Source organism: Molothrus ater, chromosome 25 (genome assembly GCF_012460135.2).
Source record: "Molothrus ater isolate BHLD 08-10-18 breed brown headed cowbird chromosome 25, BPBGC_Mater_1.1, whole genome shotgun sequence".
NCBI classification, from domain to species: Eukaryota; Metazoa; Chordata; class Aves; order Passeriformes; family Icteridae; genus Molothrus; species Molothrus ater.
In genome coordinates this window covers 604,882-621,963 of record NC_050502.2, presented here as the reverse complement: position 1 = coordinate 621,963, position 17,082 = coordinate 604,882, and the positions used below count along the sequence as shown (strand labels likewise).

Sequence of the window (17,082 nt, the reverse complement as noted above, 5' to 3'; positions counted from 1 at the left end):
GTGCAGACACAGAAAGTGGGGCAAACCCGAGGTACTACAAGAACCACATCTGAGGAAAGTTCTCTGGACAAACACCAGACCCTGTGGCCTTGGAAACGCACAATGTTCCTCTTGGCACAAGGACCAGGCTTTTAAAATGAGTCACAAGTCTCAAACACAAGAGGTTCCTAGCGAGACTGAAGCCTTTGAAACTGAAGGATCACTGATATCATCTATAACCACAAATCACCCAAAAACAGAAGCAAGGGCACCACTGCCGCCCGGGCTTTTCCCTCTGATAGACACAGGACCACCGCCGGTGTGAGGGGAGAGCAGGGTGTGAGAGGGGAACGGGGTCTGTGAGGGAAGAGAGGGGCCATTAGGGGGGAGTAGGACCGTGAGGGGAGACCTGGGGGTGTGAGGGGAGAAGGGGCTATAAGGGGAGAACGGGGATGTGAAGTGAGAAGGGGCTGAGAAGGAGCGGGGCTATCCCGCGTCTCAACCCCAGGACGCGGCGGCGCAGCCCCGCGGGTGCTGCCCCAGGAAGCCAGGCGGGAGCCGCCCGGGCCACGTCCGCCGAAGGCCCCTCCGGCCACGGCCACGGCCACGGCCACGGCCACGGCCACGGCCGGCGCCGCCACCGCGACCGCTCAGCTCCGCGGCCGGGGCCGCCCTCAGCAGCGGCCGGGCTGCTGCCGTCCGATTGGCCGGTGGAGCTGTCCGTCACTGTGCGTCACGCTCCATGGCCAAGCGGGCAAGCGGGGAGGGCCTGGCCGGGGCCTGCAGGGAGGGGCCGCGCTCGGGCTGCAGCGAGGGCCAGGTAACGGGCAGGTGTGGGGTGGGTATGGCCGCGGGCTGAGGGCGTCGGGCCCTGGCCCTGCTCCGCTCCCGGGGCGGGACCGTGCGGGGCTGTGCAGGACTCGGGGCTCGCGGAGAGGCGGTGGCCCGCATTGCCGGAGGCATCCCGGGTGGGAACGGGCGGTGGAAGCCCCTGGAGGGCTGAGGGGGCATCCGGGCCCTCGGCGGGAATTGAGGGGTCCGGCCCTGCCCTGGGTCCGGGTCGGGGTCGGAGATGGTTCGAGCACAGGTCCGGGGAGGGAAATGGGCTGGAGTCTTAGAAGTGCTCCATGTGATGTTCACAGAATCATCCCAGAATGGTTTGGGTGGGAAGGGACCATAAAGCTCATCCAGTCCCACCCCCTGCTGGGGGTAGTCCTATGGACAAGGACGAATTCCACGAGACCAGGCTGCTCCAAGCCCCGTGCAGCCTGGCCTTGGACACTTGCAGGGACGGGGAGGTTAAAGATGAGGTGATTACTGGGCAATCCCAGGTAGAAGAGGGGTGGTTGTGTGCAGCCGTGCTCTGGACAGCCTTTTGTGGGGGCTCATCCTGGGAGCTGCCACACTCACAGCTCCTGAGAACTTCACCTCAACCATGCCCCCCCTCTGCTGTGCTTAATGCTCTGGCAGATTTTGGTCCAGATGCAGCTGGTTTTGGCTGCATAGCTGCTGTGGCCCGGGCTGATGGTCTGAAAAAAACAGCTGTAAGGCATGTGTGCATGTATCCCTTTGCTGTCAAATATATTGGAGATAAATATGCCTTGATTATCCTTTGTGTGGTTGAGGGTGTTCTGCAGTTCAGGGTGCGTGAACTCTGCCCAGGTTTTAAGTTTTTGTTTATGGTATAATAGATCACGTGTTTTCCCCTCCTGTTTTTAAAAGTGACATTTATGAGTTGTTCAGATATTCTAAACTCAGCTGAGAGTTGGGCATTGTATGCCCAGCAATGGTACATGCCCCGTTGTTGTGTTAAAAATTCAGACAAAAGTCCAGACCCACTTAAAATGGGGAATGTGCACTGGGCAGCTCAGATCAGTCCTGTTCCCCAGATCTGTGATGAAGATCTGAACCCCTGATGTACAGGGGAGTCTCCCTGGAAAGGATCATTGTTTGAGGAGATTTTTGAAGCTGTAGTGCAAAACCTTAATAAATCATGGGATGAGGTTATAGGACTGGAATGCATTTTGGAGGTCTGGCAGCTTGTTAGAAGTTGCTGGTGTTTTGTTTAGATAAAGAAGAAAGGAACTTCTTGTTTGTAATCCATTATGTGAATTTAAGGTGTTGACATAAGATAAAGCAAAGGGAACGGAATATCACAGTGATTTAAATCCCAATGGAATCAGGTCAGGTGATGGAGTACAAGTACCTGGAGTAAGCTGTGGGATTACCTGGGAGCTGATTAATGTAGGTGTAAATTCCCTTCCCCTTCCTCTGCTGAAACAGCTCTTCCTTGCTGTCTCAAGGTCCCCCAGCACCTGCTCCACCTTTTCCCTCTGAGGGTGAATGCAGCCTGACCAAGGCAAACTTGCCTTTTGTGACACAGGGAATAAATTCATCTTCTTATGGATTTCTGGAAGCACACATCTCTGGAACAACTTTATCCACACACATGGGGGCTGGAAGGAGATAATCTTTAGGGTCCCTTCCAGCCCAAACCATTCTGTGATATGTAGCAGAAGGCGTTAATGAATTCACCAAGCTACCAGCTTGAAGTAATTTTAAAATCAGGACTTACTGAACAGGTATCTTGAGATAAAGGAGGTTTAGGAATTGATTTGGAATACTTAGGAATATTCCACCCCTTTCCCATAGCTCATGACAGGAAAATACATAATTCCCTTCAGCAGCAAGACTTTGAGTGTCAGAAGATGAATGATTTACCACTCATGACAGTGCTCATGACAGTGCAGCAGGGAGGCCCCAGTGTACTGCTTTAGGTCACTCTTGCTCCTAGTTCTGCATCTTTTAGTGAGCAAAACTGTCAGCACCAAAATATCTGTAGCTGGGCTCCGGGGTAGTAAGAGATGAATAGGAGGTTTTCTGCAAGTCCAGTTGTAAGGAAATCAGCAATAGTTTTGCAGAGCTGGTGTAGTTTAGATGTGGGGTTGTACAGGGTGGAAGCTCTTCTGACAGGAGCATTGTTGAGATCTGTGTTGTTTCCAAGAGTTTCTGGCTGGCATCAGCTGCAATTCAGGAACAAATTTCTTCTTCCTGGGCAAAACAGAGGCAAGTGGGCCAAAAAAAGTCTCTTGACTACCTCGTTGTGGCTGCATTCAGCTGAGATGCTCTATCCTGGATGTGAATTTTGTTCCCTCAGGCTCCCAGGATGTTCACCCCAAGCTCCCGGAACTCTGTGAGCCCCGTGCTGCTGCTGGTGCTGCTGGGCTGTGTCCTGTGTCCTCCAGCACAGGCCAACAAGGTGGGTGACACTGAGCCGTGTGTGGGGCACAGCAGAGGTGGGGTGTGAGGGGACAGAGCTGTGTCCCCTCCTTCACATGGCTCCTGTGTCCTGCAGAGCTCTGAGGACATTCGCTGCAAGTGCATCTGCCCCCCGTACCGCAACGTCAGCGGGCACATCTACAACAAGAATGTGTCCCAGAAGGACTGGTGAGTGACTGAGTGAGTGAGTGAGCAGCCTCAGGGTCGGTCTGTGCCAGCCAGGCTCTGGAGTTCCCAGCTGATGCTGAGGAAGGGATTCCCTGCCTGTATGTTTGCAGAGGGAGCTGCTATGGTGGGTGATGTTCAACCCAGGCCAGGGGCATTTTTTAAACAGAAATTGAGGAATCTGGGATGATACGTTAACCCACCACTCTTGGCAGATGTAGGGTGTGCCCTCCAATCCTTTCCACCTGGACCAGATCCCTGCCAAAGGTGCTGGGACAACCTATCCCAGGGACTTTGGGCAGCTAGGCTGTGAGGGGAGCTCTTAACACCACATCGGTGTTATCAGTCTGACTGGAAAGCTGGGACACAGACAAAGTCACCCCAGTGTCCTTGCCCAGAGCACTGGTTTCACCTTGTGCTGCTGCTGATTGTGGTTTGTGTGTTTGTGCTGCAGCAACTGTCTGCACGTGGTGGAGCCCATGCCAGTGCCTGGGAATGACGTGGAGGCCTATTGCCTGCTCTGTGAGTGCAAGTACGAGGAGCGCAGCACCACCACCATCAAGGTACCTGAGCTCAGGCCCTGCCCGTCCTGCCCCCTCCTGTGCCACACAAGCCCAGGGTGACTGCACTCCCTGCCTGTGCCCTGCCCCTTGCCCTGCCACAGCAGCACCAGCACTGCCACACTGGAAGGTTCCTGGAGAAGAGCCCAGAAAGTTTTCTTTCAGAAAGGAAACTGTCACAGCGAGTACATGGTGGCAGTGCCAGGGGCTCACTCTACAGCTCTCTGAAAGAAGGCTGTAGCCAGGGGGGGCTTGGCCTCTTCTCCCAGGCAGCTAGTGACATGACAAGAAGACATAGTCTTAATTTGCATCAGGGAGATTTAGGTTGGACATTGGGAAGAATTTCTTCACAAAAAGGATGTTGGATCCTGGAGGGGGCTGCTCAGGGAGTCACTGTCCTTGGAGGTGTTCAAGGAACCACTGGATGTGGCACTGAGTGCTCTGGGTGGGGTGACAAGGTGGGGATTGGTCACAGGTTGGACTCCATGATCTCAGACATCTTCTCCAACCTCACTCAGTGATTCAGGGATTCTGTGACTTCTGTGATTCCGTCTGAGACAGGGGCATTCCTGGTAGTGAGGAGCTGTGTGGGAGCCCAGTCTTCTTGCTGGGGATATGTGACAAGAGTGCCAAGCATCTCTGACCAGGGCCCTATCTTGTTGTCCCCTATGTGCAGAATGTGCCCTCAGTTGGCACAGTGAGAGCGTCAGCACAGTTTGTGCAGTGATGGCACAACCTCGGCCTCCTGGCAAGAGCAAGAGACTCTTGTGAGCAAAATGAGAAGAAGAAATCACACATCAGAGGCAGCTGCAAAGGACCTTCCTGACCTCTGTGGTGCTTCTTATCTCCACTGCTTATCCTTTCCCCCTGCGCTGTCCTCAACTGCAGGTGATCATCATCATCTACCTGTCGGTGGTGGGGGCCCTGCTGCTCTACATGGCGTTCCTGGTGCTCGTGGACCCCCTGATCCGCAAGCCAGACCCCTACACCCAGCCCCTGCACAATGAGGAGGACAGCGAGGTGAGGGGGCAGGGGGTGCAGACAGGGGGACAGGAGAATGGGGGACAGGGAAACAGCGACCTCCTGCTGGTCTCCTCTGATCCACTGAGGGACCAGCGCTGCTGCTTTGGGGGCACTTACACAGGTGAACATTTAGATTTCTGCACATCATGCAGAAGCACAAGGAATATTCAGAGTTCTGTGTAACAATCCCAAGGCAAGCCCTAGCCTCAGAGGCAGAGGGGACTTTGTAGCAGCTGGCCTGAATTTGGTTTGTCCATCTAGAGGGAAAAAAAAGTCAAACAGATCCTGTTTGTGCAGTGTCCCAGATGGAGTTTTGTGGTGCTGAGCTTCCAGGGAAGGACGAACTTAAGTGTTGGCTAAAACATCTTCTAGACACTTAAAACGCTGGCCTACAAGGTGCTGTTTGATCCTGCTCTGGGGCTGGGCCCTGGGTTGTATCCAGACTGTTGTTCCTTGTGCTCCTCTGCTGTGGTTCTCCCAGAGCACAATGTCATTCAAACCCCATCTTTTGGGACACTGGTGTACAAACCCTGGGCAAAATGATTTGGCAAAATCCCAGTAGCAAAGAAAGAGCCACTCTCTCCCCCTTTCTCTCTGTCACACACCTAGTTTGAGGGAAGAAAAATTTCTTGCTGCATAAAATTCATGCGGTTGCAGCACTGGGTTGGATTGTCCTGTTTGTACTTTGTTGTGAGTACAAACTATTTGTCCCAATTCCTTCATACTCGGATGTGAGGAGCAGATGCTCCAGTGTCCACAGTCCATTCATTGCCTCCCTCTGCTGAAAAAAGGAGGTCCTGCAGGAGGATATGAATTGTATTCCAAAGTCATGGGTTTGCACCCTGCTCTGCAGCAGTAATTCAGATCCAGATCCATGGTAAATGCCTGGTGTTAAGTGAGGTTTATCTCCCTCCAGTTTGCTGGACTAAGTCCTCTGGGATAGGCCTTGCTCCTGTGCCATGATGGAGCTCCATTCATCGTCAGCCTGGTTTTACTGGGGGGATGTGGTTCACCTGGGCACTGTGGCTCCTTGCAGACTCCAAGAGTGGGCTTCCAGCAGAGCTCTACACTTCGTGCAGTTCCTCTTCTGGGAGCTTCTGTCTGGAGCTGTGGGTGATCCCCAAGAGCAAGGACTTGGGGGCTGGTGTTGAGGAGCTCTGAAAAGGAGGTTTTTCAGCAGAACAACTCAAACCTTGCACTGCTCTTTCAGGTGCAGTTTCTCCCCAGGTCAGCTGCCTCGCTCTGTGCTCGCTGGGCACTGCCTGGTCTCCAGCGCTGTTCCTTTCCTTGCAGGACACTCACTCCCTGGCCGCAGTGCCCACCCTGGCTGGCGCCAGGGCCAACACGGTGCTGGAGCGGGTGGAGGGGGCGCAGCAGCGCTGGAAGCGGCAGGTGCAGGAGCAGAGGAAGACGGTGTTCGACCGGCACAAGATGCTGAGCTAGGCCCTGCCAGGCCCTGCCGCACCAGGACACCCCGGCGTTGGAATGGAACCTCCAGCCCTCCCTGATCCACCGTCTCCAGAGGGAGCAGCAGCCCCAAAGGCTTCTCTGGTCATGTCCCCTGCCCTTCCCCTGCGCAGCCACGGGGCCCCTGGGCTCTGGCTGCCATGGGACTCCATCAGCCCATCCTAGCAGGGACAGGGGCTGGGAGCAGAGCGCTGAGAGCTGGCTGAGTCCTGCTGGGATAAAAATGGTGGGAGAATTTTGATGTGGGATAAATTATGTGATGTTTCTCCAGGGTGCAGCAGCCACCTCCTCCTCCAGTATGCACTGATGGTCCTTGGGCATTGTGGTGCTGAGCCACACAGGAACAGCACAGGAACAAAGGGGAGGGGGTTTCTGCCAGTGCACACTTCCACTTATCCTGATGTAAATGGAGTCTGTCCAGGTTTACACCAGCATAATTGAGACTGCAGCTTGCTTCTGGGCATGTGAATTATCACAAAACCTGTTAGTACCTACATCAGTAAGAGTCCAACAGGTAAAAAGCTGATTTACATTTCTATCTTTTGTGCTTTACCAGTAGATAAAAACATCCTGGGGTGAAATTTCTTGATATGTACCCACACTGCTGACCCTTGGTATTCTCCCACAGTGGGCAGCAGCATTTGTGTCCAAGAGAACTAGGGCAAAGGCTCTCCTGGAGCACTGGAAACACCTTTCAGGGCCCTGGGAAGTGGACACTTGTGCCACTCAGAACACCCCAAGAGCTCTGACAGGACTTGGTCTGTGTGGAGGAAGCTGCAGTGGTTCTGCCATGTGTATTGATCCCACTGAGAGCATCTGGAGTTTATGGTGTAGCACCTCCATATTAAATGCAAAGACCTACTACCTGAGTGGCTTTTTTTCAGGGGAAAAACCCCATCATGCTAAGTCTGGGGCTCTCCATCTGCCTGCCAGTGCCCAGCAGGTGAGCTGATGCCACCTCAAACCAGAGCTGTGGTTATGGTGCTGCAGGAGTGGCACTGCTCCCTGCTGACCGTGACTGTCCTGCTCTGGGAGAGCCAGGCTTGGAACACGGGCAGACCAGAGTTCTGCTTGGCCCAGGTTAGTGAGTTCTCTGGGCTATCCCATGGGAATGCTGAGCAGACTGGAATTCTTCCTTTGCAGGAAGCGGAGAAATTGTTGCTAAAAGCCTAACTAGAGAGGTTACTGCCAGTCACTGCCCTGCATGCTGGGGCCCACAGCTGCTAGTGGAGCATCCAGCCCTCCAAGCTGACCTTGCCAGACAAACCCAAACAGCAGCTTTTGGGATCCTTTGTGTTACCCTTCAGCACCTTACTGGGCTAAAAAGGACCCAGAGCTTCACATTATACCAAGGTCACATTTTCCTTGGCTTATCTTTGCTCCCTGGTGCTCAATTCTGTGCGTTCCTCGCCTTTCTGGATGCCCCATCTTGCCTGTCCTTCCCGCTCCGTGTGAACCAAGCAAAAACACGAAGTGAGGTCTCTGGGAATTGCGTTTTTTCCCTTGGAGGGCGGGAACAAGGAGCGCTGGTGGGAGGCGCTGCCCGGGGCCGGGCCGATGGGTCCATCTGGTGGCCGTCGCCCCCGATCGGCACCGGGAAATGGCCGGGCACCAGTGGGAGCTTGCTGCTGCCACGAACCTGCTGAGCCTGCAGGGTGAAGGGTTTGGTGAGCAGCACCCCCAGACTTTCCCCTGACCCCTGCAGGAACAGCTAGGAAATGGGATCAGAGAGGAGGGAATTAGAAATTGAGAGTTTTGGAAGAAGTTAGAAAAATTATAACAGGTAAGGTGTGGAGAGGCTCCAAAAAAAAAAAAATACCACTGCATGATGAATTATTTGGTTTGTTAATTAGCTGATCAGCTTTGTCCTGTACATCATCCTCCCCGGGAGGAAAGGTTTTCTACTGCTCAGCCCTGAATTCCCAAGTGCCTTCCCCCTCCTTGGCTCATTGGGGCATCCCCCAGCAGGTACATTCTGATGGGCCCTGCTCCTAGATCCATCCACAGCCCACAGCAGTGTTTCCCATCTCTCCAGACATGGAGCAGTGAGAGCCAATAACTTAATTTCTTATCCAAAAAGGCAATGTGAAAAATAAAGGAACCAAATCCAGCTGCTTTGACATCCTGCCACAGGTGTTGTGCTCAAGTGCCTGCTGTGGTCCAGATGTCGATGCTCTCAATGATGAGCCACTCGCTCTGGTCCTGGGTCACCCGGATCCTCACGCACTCCACGGGCCCAGGCAGGACCTTCTCCAGATCCTGCTGCTCCAGGGTCCCCTTCTCGAAGGAGCCCACAGGGACGTAGGAGGAGCAGTCCCGGCTGCGGTCGCGGCGCTGGCCCAGCTCCAGCAGCCCTGCGTGCAGGAAATCGCCCGGGCGCTCCACGGAGCCCGTGCGTACCCGGACACGGCTGACTCGGGCTGGCTGCTGGAACACGATGGTAAAAGTACTGCCAGCTGCTGGGTCTTTGCCCCAAAAGTACCCCTGTGCTGAGCTGTAGGCCTTGAGGGGCACGTAGTTCTCAAAGATGGACATGCTGGTGTACAGGGATGCTGGTGGGTTATCCGGGAGGTCCAAGGCATCGGCCTGGAAATCCTCGTCCTTCAGCCGGTTGAAAGTGCCCTGGAAGGAGGAGTAGAGGCCCATGTGCTGGAAGAGGGATGGCTTGAAGCGGATCACATCCTTCTGGGTGAGCAGCTGGCGGAAGTGGACCAGCAACCAGTCACAGGGCATTTCCTGGTAGAAGAGGAGGAGGAAGCGAGCCAGGCGAGGAAGGTCGCTGGAGTGGTAGAGCTTTCCAATGTAGCCCAGCTTGGAGAATTCGAGGGTGGCCCAGTTTGAGCCCTCCTGGGAAGCCAGTGCCCTGCGGATGGACGTCAGGAAGGACCTGGCGCTCCACACGTCGTCCTCGATCATCAGGTAGTAGGAGGAGAGGTTGGCGGCGAAGGCGAGCAGGAAGGCATAGTCCACATTCTGCTTGGAGCGGAACCTCACCCGCTCCTCTGCATCGTTGAAGTTCCTCTTCAGGCCTTCCAGGGTGGGGTAGAACTCAGGGGGAGCGTGGATGAGCAGGAGCCGGCCCAGGAGGATGTGGCGAGCAAACTTCTGGGCGATGGTGGCGGCAACGCGCGCGTTCCAGCCAGGATCGGTGTCAGCCAGGTGCACCACCACCACCATCTCCTGCAGCTCCTCCTCCGTGGACTGGCTGAACAGGGACTGGAGTGTGGCCAGGAGGTAGAAACCACGTGGCCTCTGCACGGATGCCATTCCCACCGCCAGGAATTCTGCAAGGCAAAGGAAAGGCATGAACAGGCAGAGGGCTAACCTGGGATCACCATAGTGATGCTCTTCCCTTCAAGATGTAACTAAAGGGCTCCAAAAATCTCTTCCCATGGCCAGCCTGCAGGGTCAGTGCTGCTTGTAACCCCATGTCTAAGGCTGTTGTCTCCTTCCTGAAGCTGAAGCCTTAAGCATCTCACGAAAGGCCCAAAATTGGTCCAAATGGCAGCAAGAGCCAGGCTGAGGAGGCAGGGGCTCCACTCAAGAAATATTCCTGAAAAACACCTTAAAAAAGCCAAATCTAGGCAAGTAACAGTGTAGAGAGAGAGTCTATAGGGCAGAAATGGCTTATTGGTATGGCTGCACATCTTGGAAGCATTCCCCACTCCACACCTCATGGAGATGCACCCACACTGGGATCAGGCACCTTGTGTACTCCCCATGGCTCAGCAGTGGCTGCGTTGATTCAGCTTCTCTTGCTGATGGTTGGGACAACACCATTCCTGTGCTGGCTCCAGCACAGCCTCACAGGTTGCCCTGGGCTCCTTCCCACAGAGTTTGCATGGGAATTGCTTCTTGTGCACCTGTCCAAGAGCTTGGCCCACTCCTCCCACACTGTGGGGTTGTCCCAGTGGTTCACCTCACCATCTCCACTGGAACCTCAACCCCAGGGAGATGGGATCTCAGCAACCCCCAAAGAGAGGTCTGGGAAGCCCAAAACACCTGCAGTCACCCAGTCCCAAGGTGCAGAAACTTGGACCCTGTGTGGAGCACGTGGAGCTTCCCCAGTTCCTCCATCCCCAGAGCGAGCAGTGAAGGCTGTGGAGGTTGTGGGCAGGTCCCCACCCAAAAAGGCAGGACCCAGCCTCTCCCTGCCCCAGCAGCACTCAGGGGGCAGGCCTGTGCTGGGATGTGCAGCTGTGCACACCCAGAGGTGCATACCCACAGGGTCCAGGACCACTCACTTTTTTGGGGAGCCGGGGAGCCAGCGAGGAGCTGGTAGGAGATGTTGTGGAGTGCAGAGAGCTCAGCTGTGTCCCTGAGGATGTGCTGGGCTCTCTCCGGCTGCAGCAGCTGCAGGATCGTGTCGGGAGCCAGGCCCCTGAGCTGCACCTGCATGGGAGCCACAGGCAACAGGTCACACCACGGAGCACCAAGCAAGGGGGGATGACAAGAGGGGGACCCAGAAGCGAAGGGGAGCCCCTGTCCTGCCCTCCCAACTTCTGGATTCAGGGGGGTCCATCTGCCCAGGGCAATCTGAGGCAGAGGAGAAGGTGGGGGGTGTTGGGGTGACACGGGGCAGGGAAGAGAGCAGAGCTGAGGATGGGGTTCGTGTGGGGCAGGAAGGGATAGAGGATGCTCCACTAGCCTCTCCAGTGGGATGTCTCTGGTTGGGGACTCACCTCCAGGGGATCCTGTTCCTGCCAGCTGCTCCCATGAAGGAGGAGGAGGAGGAGGAAGGAGACAGCAAGGAGAACTGTGAGGGAGCGTTTCAGGGAGCATCGCATGGCTCCTGCTGGCTGAGGCCTGGGGAGAGGGGACATGTCAGGGCACAGCCTGGGGAAAGCCATCACCCCCTGGATGGGACAGTGGGACAGCACCTGGGTACACCCCTGGGACTGACCCCCTGCCCCAAGCACACACAGGTGCACACCTGTGAGCAGCCATGGGGCATCAGGGGACACTTGTGCACTGTCCCCTTTGGGCAGGCAGGGACAGGGAAACCCCAACCTGACCAGGACAAAATCAGCCAGGTACAAAATCCCCCCAAACCAGCCCCAGGGACACCCCAAGCAGCACCCCAGAGCTGGAAGCAGAAGAAATACAGGTTACAGAGCCTCAGAAAAAACTTTCGGGTCATGGGGACACCCCAGGAGCAGTCACCAACACCCCAGGATTTGTCACCAAGCCCTGAGAAACACTCAGGTCTCAAATGGGCCCAGGCTGCTCTTCCAGCACTGAGGAAGAAGCAGCTCCCCACCTTCCTCCAGGCAGGCACCAGCTCGCCCTGTCCCAGCCCCATCCCCTGCTTGGTAGGACAAGAAAAGTGTCCCTGAGGGGACAGTGTCAAGCAAGTGGCAGTGAACTTTGATAATGTACATTGTAGCAGAGGTGTGGCAGGAGGCTAAAGGGCTCCTGTGTTTGCCTGGGTTTTTTCCATTATAAATATGACAGTGCTGCCCTGGAAGAGAAGCAGCTGAGGCTGGGCAAGTGCCCAGCCCGATGGGGCAGACACCCTGAGCCCCATCCAAGCTGTTCACAGTGACTTGGCTTGGTCAAGGCAGCTTTGAATACAAACGTGGAGGAAAAGCCCTCCTAAGCCTTCCCAAACCAAGGCTGGGCTTCCTAGGACGGCGCTCTGAACACTTTCCTGCCCCAACCACCGCTGTGCAGCTGAGCAGCACCGCTGTGCCCTGAGCCCCCCCACAGGCCCCACAGATTGGAGCTCAGCACCTCTGGGGCCGCTGCCCTGAAGCGTGTGCTGGGCTTATTTTAAGGAGAACCCTCATTTTTGCACCCAGGAGTCCTCTGGAGGGGTTGTGAGCTCCCCAAGAGGCTGGTGCCGCGCAGGTGCCCCGATCCGATCCGCAGGCGCTTCGCCCTTGGAGCGCTGACCCCGCCCAGGGACACGGCTGCTCCCTCGGAGATAAGCACGGAGCCAGAGCCGCGCTGCTCGGCAGGGCAGGGCAGGGCTGACCCGCAGCAGCAGAGACAACCAGCTCCTGCAGCTGCTTAATCTCTCTGTCCAGGTCCCAGCAGAGAGTGTGGCCTCTCCGTCCCTTACAGCTCTGGAGACATGGGGGACCTCACCAGCTCAGGGGGGAGCAGCATTAGGGATCTGTCCGAGCCACAGGGACATCACACCCTGGTGCCACCCTGAACGTGGATTTCCAAGCCTGCACCTCTGGGATCTACAACCAGGGCCACGGGGTGAGCTGGGAAGGGTCACCAAGGGCGAGGCCTGGCCACATGCCAGGCTGGGCATCTGGCCACTCTGGGTGGCCAAAGGTTTTCCTGGCTGCTGGGGAATGTCTGGCTGCCAACGGCCCATCCTGCATGGAAAACAAGATGCTGCTGAGCACTCCCAGCACTCACAGGAGCAGCTTCACCCAAGGAGCAGGCAGCCCATGGGGAACAGGGGTCACCAGCACAGAACAGAACAGAAGGTAACGAGTGCAGCCCCATAATTAGCTCCCTAACTGTACTGGGCTTTGGATTCCTGCCTCCATGGAGGAACAAAGCAGCCCAGGTAAGTGGGCACAACCAGGGGTGCAGCATCCTCCTGCTCCAGCTCAAAGTGCCTCCAGAGAGTATCCTGTCCCCACACTTGCTCCAAGCACCTCATGCACCTTCCCCACAGCCCAGCACCCCACTGCAGATGTCCCCAAAAGCCACCCTGCTGTAGGGACATTGGCCAGGAGGAGCTGAGAGCCACTTGCTTGGAGCCAAACTCCTCCCCAGCCTCAGTGCAGGGCAGGGGAAGGAACAGTCCATTCCCAGCCTCAGTCCCACGGGGCTCCGAGGAAGCTCCCGGTGTGCAGGCAGTTCCAGCTGCTTCCGCCGGCACTGGGGAGAGCAGGGCTGGTTGCACAAGAAGGGAACAGCCAGGGCTCCCTTCCCACTGCCAGGAGTGCCTTTCCATGCTGGGGGAAACTGAGGCACAGACAAAGGCTGTGTCACCCAGCAGGGTAAACACCAGCTCTCCTGCAGCACAGCTCAGTGCCCCGCCCTGAGGGTCCCCGGGGTGGAAAGGGCTGGGATGGAACCCAGCACCAGAAATGGGTGGGGGACACTGCAAATTGTGGCAGCACAACGTCCCCCATGGGCAAATTGTGGCCATTCGGGGCTGTGGGGGATGGGGGCTCCTGGGCCCCCTGGGAGTCAGGCCAGGCTCTGGCCCCACTGTACCTGAGTGTCTCTGCTCCACGGGTTGTCCCACGGGGACAAAGGGGGGGAAATGCCCTGTTCTAGCAGCACACGGCTCCGGAGGACAAAGCTTTCAGTCAGCTCAGGTGTCCCACAGCACAGGGAGGTCCCTGCAGGGAGGGACTCTTACACCGATCCTGTCCCCAGCCCAGCCCCCTGCCCTCACACCCGCTCCCACGGCAGCAGGAGATGGCTCCTGGCCAGCCCCGCTCTGCACGCACCCGCCGAGGGCAGAGACTCACGGGTGGGCGGCAGCCTCGCCTCTCCGGGGTGCTCGGTCCTGGCAACTTCCCCGGGCTGGCCGGACTCAGGATTCTCGCTCGGCAAAGCCCCACCCCGAGTCCTTGCCTGCCTCCCGCAGAGGAGGAGCGTCCGCCGGCGCCCTCAGTCCCAGGAGCTTCGGAGAACCCGCCAGGTCGGCGGGGACCCACGTGGGACGGGCCAGGGCCCCCAGCCCGCCGTGGGACCTGCGACAGCCCCACCGACCGGCAGCCCAGGATGGCATCAGCTGTGCCCCACCGACTCCATCCTCGCAGGCAGCTCCAGTCCCCCGGGCAGCAGCAACCCCCGCTGGGGGCTCTTGCCAAGCCGCAGCGTCCCAAACTCTGGCACGAACCTGACACTTCACCGAGCCAGGAGCTGGTGACACGGAGCTGGCAGAGCTTTTTGCCCATTTCTTTTCCAGCTCTTGTGCTGAGGTGGCAAAAACCTCTGGGGCTGCAGAGCCAGAACTGCATGCCTGGCACCCTGGGGCAGGGCAGAACCTGGATCCCACCCGGGATGTAGCCCCAGGACACCACAGCTTCCCCACACACTGCAGCTCCTCACTGGAGCATTGGGCATCACAGCTGGGCTGGGAATGAAGCCCCTTCTGAAGCCCCTTCATCTCAGTGAACCAATGTGGGCCACATAGGGCCCTTCCAGGGCCCGGTTTGTTGCCACCTCCTCCACCCTCCAAGCTTTTTCTCCCACTGCTTCCCTCCTCTAGACCCAGAGCAGGAACATGGCTCTGGAGCATCCACAAGTCATCAATGGCATCGCTTGTCCCCAGCTCCCAACCAGATCAGCTCCTTCCCACAGCAGCCCCATGGAGAGGAAACCCCTTCCCTTCCCTTCCCTTCCCTTCCCTTCCCTTCCCTTCCCTTCCCTTCCCTTCCCTTCCCTTCCCTTCCCTTCCCTTCCCTTCCCTTCCCTTCCCTTCCCTTCCCTTCCCTTCCCTTCCCTCCCTTCCCTTCCCTTCCCCCTATTTATTCACACAAAGTGTGGATCCCACTTCCCTTCTCTCCTTGCTGGCCTGGGCCTCTCCTACCTTCAGGGAGGAGACCTCACATCTCTTGCCAGGCTCCATCTTCTACAAATTCCCCATGACAACTTCCAGCCCCAGCTGCTCCCGTGGGAGCACATGGAGCTTGGAACTCCTCTGTGAGAGAGAGAAGGTAGAGCAGGAAGCAGGTGATGGTGCTGGGAAGGCGGAAGAGACGTCCCCGGGCTCCCGGATCCGCTGGTTTTCGCTTTTCCTCCATCATTTGGGTTTAAATCCTTACATTCCTCTGGTGGAGTGGCAGTGGCTCTGTCCCAGTGGGGTCCCAGGGGCTCAGTGGGGACACCCCACCTGCTCTGGAGCAAGGGCAGTCTGGGATTCCCACCTGGGCAGGGGCTGGAGGACTCCAGGAGGGCCAAGGCAGCTGGGATGGTGCAGCCCAGCAGAACTTTGCTGCTCAGTGGCCCAGGGTGGGAAGGACTGTGGGGCTTGCAGCAGCTGCAGGAGGGGGAGGGCTTTTCTCACCACAGCTGCCCCTGACCACCACCCCTGCACAGGAAGGAAATCTGGTGCTTCCTGTCCCCGCAGAAAGGAAGAGGGGGAGGGCTGTGACACCCAGCACAGCCCTGGGTCCCCAATGCTTGGTGTGCAGAGCCCTGCCAATAGAACAGCCAGCACTGCCAAGGGGAGCCGGAGAACCACCAAATTCCCCGTTAGTCCTCACAGGCTGCTTCAGGGTGCAGTGCTAGGGCAGGATTTGACCCTCCCCGGGGACATCCACGAGCAGGCCTGGAGCAGGAAGGGAATCCAGCTAGGAAACAGCTCCTGGTGCCCAGACAAACATCCTGGGTCCTCTTGCCCTCAAAGCAAGTCCCACAAGCCCAGCCTTGGCCAGTTCATCCAGTCCTCCCCTTTGTGCTATGGAGCAAGTCCCAAATGGTTTTTGGGTGCTGAAAAAGGGTCCCTCCACCTGCCACCCTGTGAGGGCCACAGCATAGCCCTAGTGCCCAGGAACCAACCAAAGCCTGGCACCAAAGGCTGCTCTCAAACCTCCCTCTGGCCCCAAACCCAAACATGCTCTGCTCACCAAAATGTTTGACATGGGGGAACAGGGAGGTGGCTGAAATGAGGCTAAAAGGCACATTTTTGCTTGCTTTAGAATAAGCTGAAGAAGAAAGAGAAGCCTCAGGTGCAAAAGCTGCTCTGAGAGGGCCCTGTGGCTGCACAGGCACACCCAGCTCAGAGGGCCAGGGAGGACCAGTTCTCCCAGTTGAGGCCAGAGCAGAGGGACTGGGATGGGACAGGCACAAGGGAATCCAAAGCAGGGCCTAGCCCCTTCCCCAAGCCCCCAGGCCTCGCCTTACCGAGCTCAGCTCCTGTTGGACACCGGATCCTGACAAGGACAGGGGCAGGGTGAGGATGGTGGCCAAGTCTTCCTGTCTCCCCTAGGAAACCAGAGAGCCAGGCAGGATCTGTTTACAGCCCTTGCATTATTCAGGAGCAGGACAAAGCAAAGGTAGAATGGGGCCTCACACAGCAGGGAGAGCACAGGGAGAGCCACCATGATGCTGATCTGGGGCTCCATTTCCACATCCCTGAGGACCCCTCTGAGCTGTGTCCTATAGAAATGGGTGACACCGAACCACAGCCACTCCTGCCTGTGGACTCACTGCATCCCATCCTGGAGGACACTGAAGAGGACTTTCCTGGCAATGAAGCTTCAAGAGAGGCTGGGCTCAGGGGCCAGGGTGGAAATCCCCTGCTCGGGGCTGAGCTTTGGTGTCACTTCCTCACTGAGCAAACCTCAGCCCAGGATTCAGGATCTGATGCTCTGGGTAGGGACCAAGGGGAACACCTGTACCTGCAGCTCTACACAGAGGCAGAATTCCCCTTCCACAGCACCCCTGCCACTCCCCATCCTCCAACGTGGATCAGAACAGGTTCCCAATCCCTGCCAGCACTGCTGATCAGCACAGCTCCAGCACCAGATCACCAGGAGCTTTGTAAAGGGAAAGACTGAGAATTGTTCTTGTACATTTTATACATTTCAGCCTACCAAAAGCCTGGCCTGGGAGGGGCACCTCTGGCTTAGGGGCATCTGTATCTAAATATCCATATTTGAATCCAGCAAGTCTGTTGGTA

At 57.0% G+C, this 17,082-nt stretch overlaps 2 protein-coding genes across 2 annotated transcripts; one reads left to right on the top strand and one right to left on the bottom strand.

The window, feature by feature from the left end:
• Positions 1-725: 725 nt before the first annotated feature.
• Positions 726-7,335, top strand: TMEM9 (transmembrane protein 9). Its single transcript, XM_036398523.2, has 6 exons — positions 726-799; positions 3,137-3,238; positions 3,335-3,426; positions 3,878-3,986; positions 4,872-5,003; positions 6,300-7,335. Exons 2-6 carry the CDS (start codon positions 3,146-3,148, stop codon positions 6,447-6,449), a joined length of 576 nt encoding a protein of 191 aa, XP_036254416.1. The 5' UTR covers positions 726-799; positions 3,137-3,145; the 3' UTR covers positions 6,450-7,335.
• Positions 7,336-8,216: 881 nt separating this feature from the next.
• LOC118696374 (alpha-1,6-mannosyl-glycoprotein 4-beta-N-acetylglucosaminyltransferase-like) lies at positions 8,217-13,965 on the bottom strand. The gene is made up of 4 exons (XM_036398521.2): positions 13,922-13,965; positions 11,156-11,279; positions 10,718-10,865; positions 8,217-9,757 (listed from the first exon to the last, which is right to left on the bottom strand). The coding sequence occupies exons 2-4, from the start codon at positions 11,258-11,260 to the stop codon at positions 8,616-8,618; spliced, it is 1,395 nt and encodes a 464-aa protein (XP_036254414.1). The 5' UTR covers positions 11,261-11,279; positions 13,922-13,965; the 3' UTR covers positions 8,217-8,615.
• Positions 13,966-17,082: the final 3,117 nt, after the last annotated feature.

What these genes read in the sequence shown, in the direction of transcription:
- TMEM9 (XM_036398523.2), top strand. Translation starts at nt 3,146, where the DNA reads ATGTTCACCCCAAGCTCCCGGAACTCTGTGAGCCCCGTGCTGCTGCTG. An exon ending in CTCCAGCACAGGCCAACAAG is followed by an intron (nt 3,239 to 3,334) that starts GTGGGTGACACT and finishes TGTGTCCTGCAG; the next exon opens with AGCTCTGAGGACATTCGCTG. An exon ending in AATGTGTCCCAGAAGGACTG is followed by an intron (nt 3,427 to 3,877) that starts GTGAGTGACTGA and finishes TTTGTGCTGCAG; the next exon opens with CAACTGTCTGCACGTGGTGG.
- LOC118696374 (XM_036398521.2), bottom strand. Translation starts at nt 11,260, where the DNA reads ATGCGATGCTCCCTGAAACGCTCCCTCACAGTTCTCCTTGCTGTCTCC. An exon ending in AGGAACAGGATCCCCTGGAG is followed by an intron (nt 10,866 to 11,155) that starts GTGAGTCCCCAA and finishes GCTCCCATGCAG; the next exon opens with GTGCAGCTCAGGGGCCTGGC. An exon ending in CTCCCCGGCTCCCCAAAAAA is followed by an intron (nt 9,758 to 10,717) that starts GTGAGTGGTCCT and finishes TTTGCCTTGCAG; the next exon opens with AATTCCTGGCGGTGGGAATG.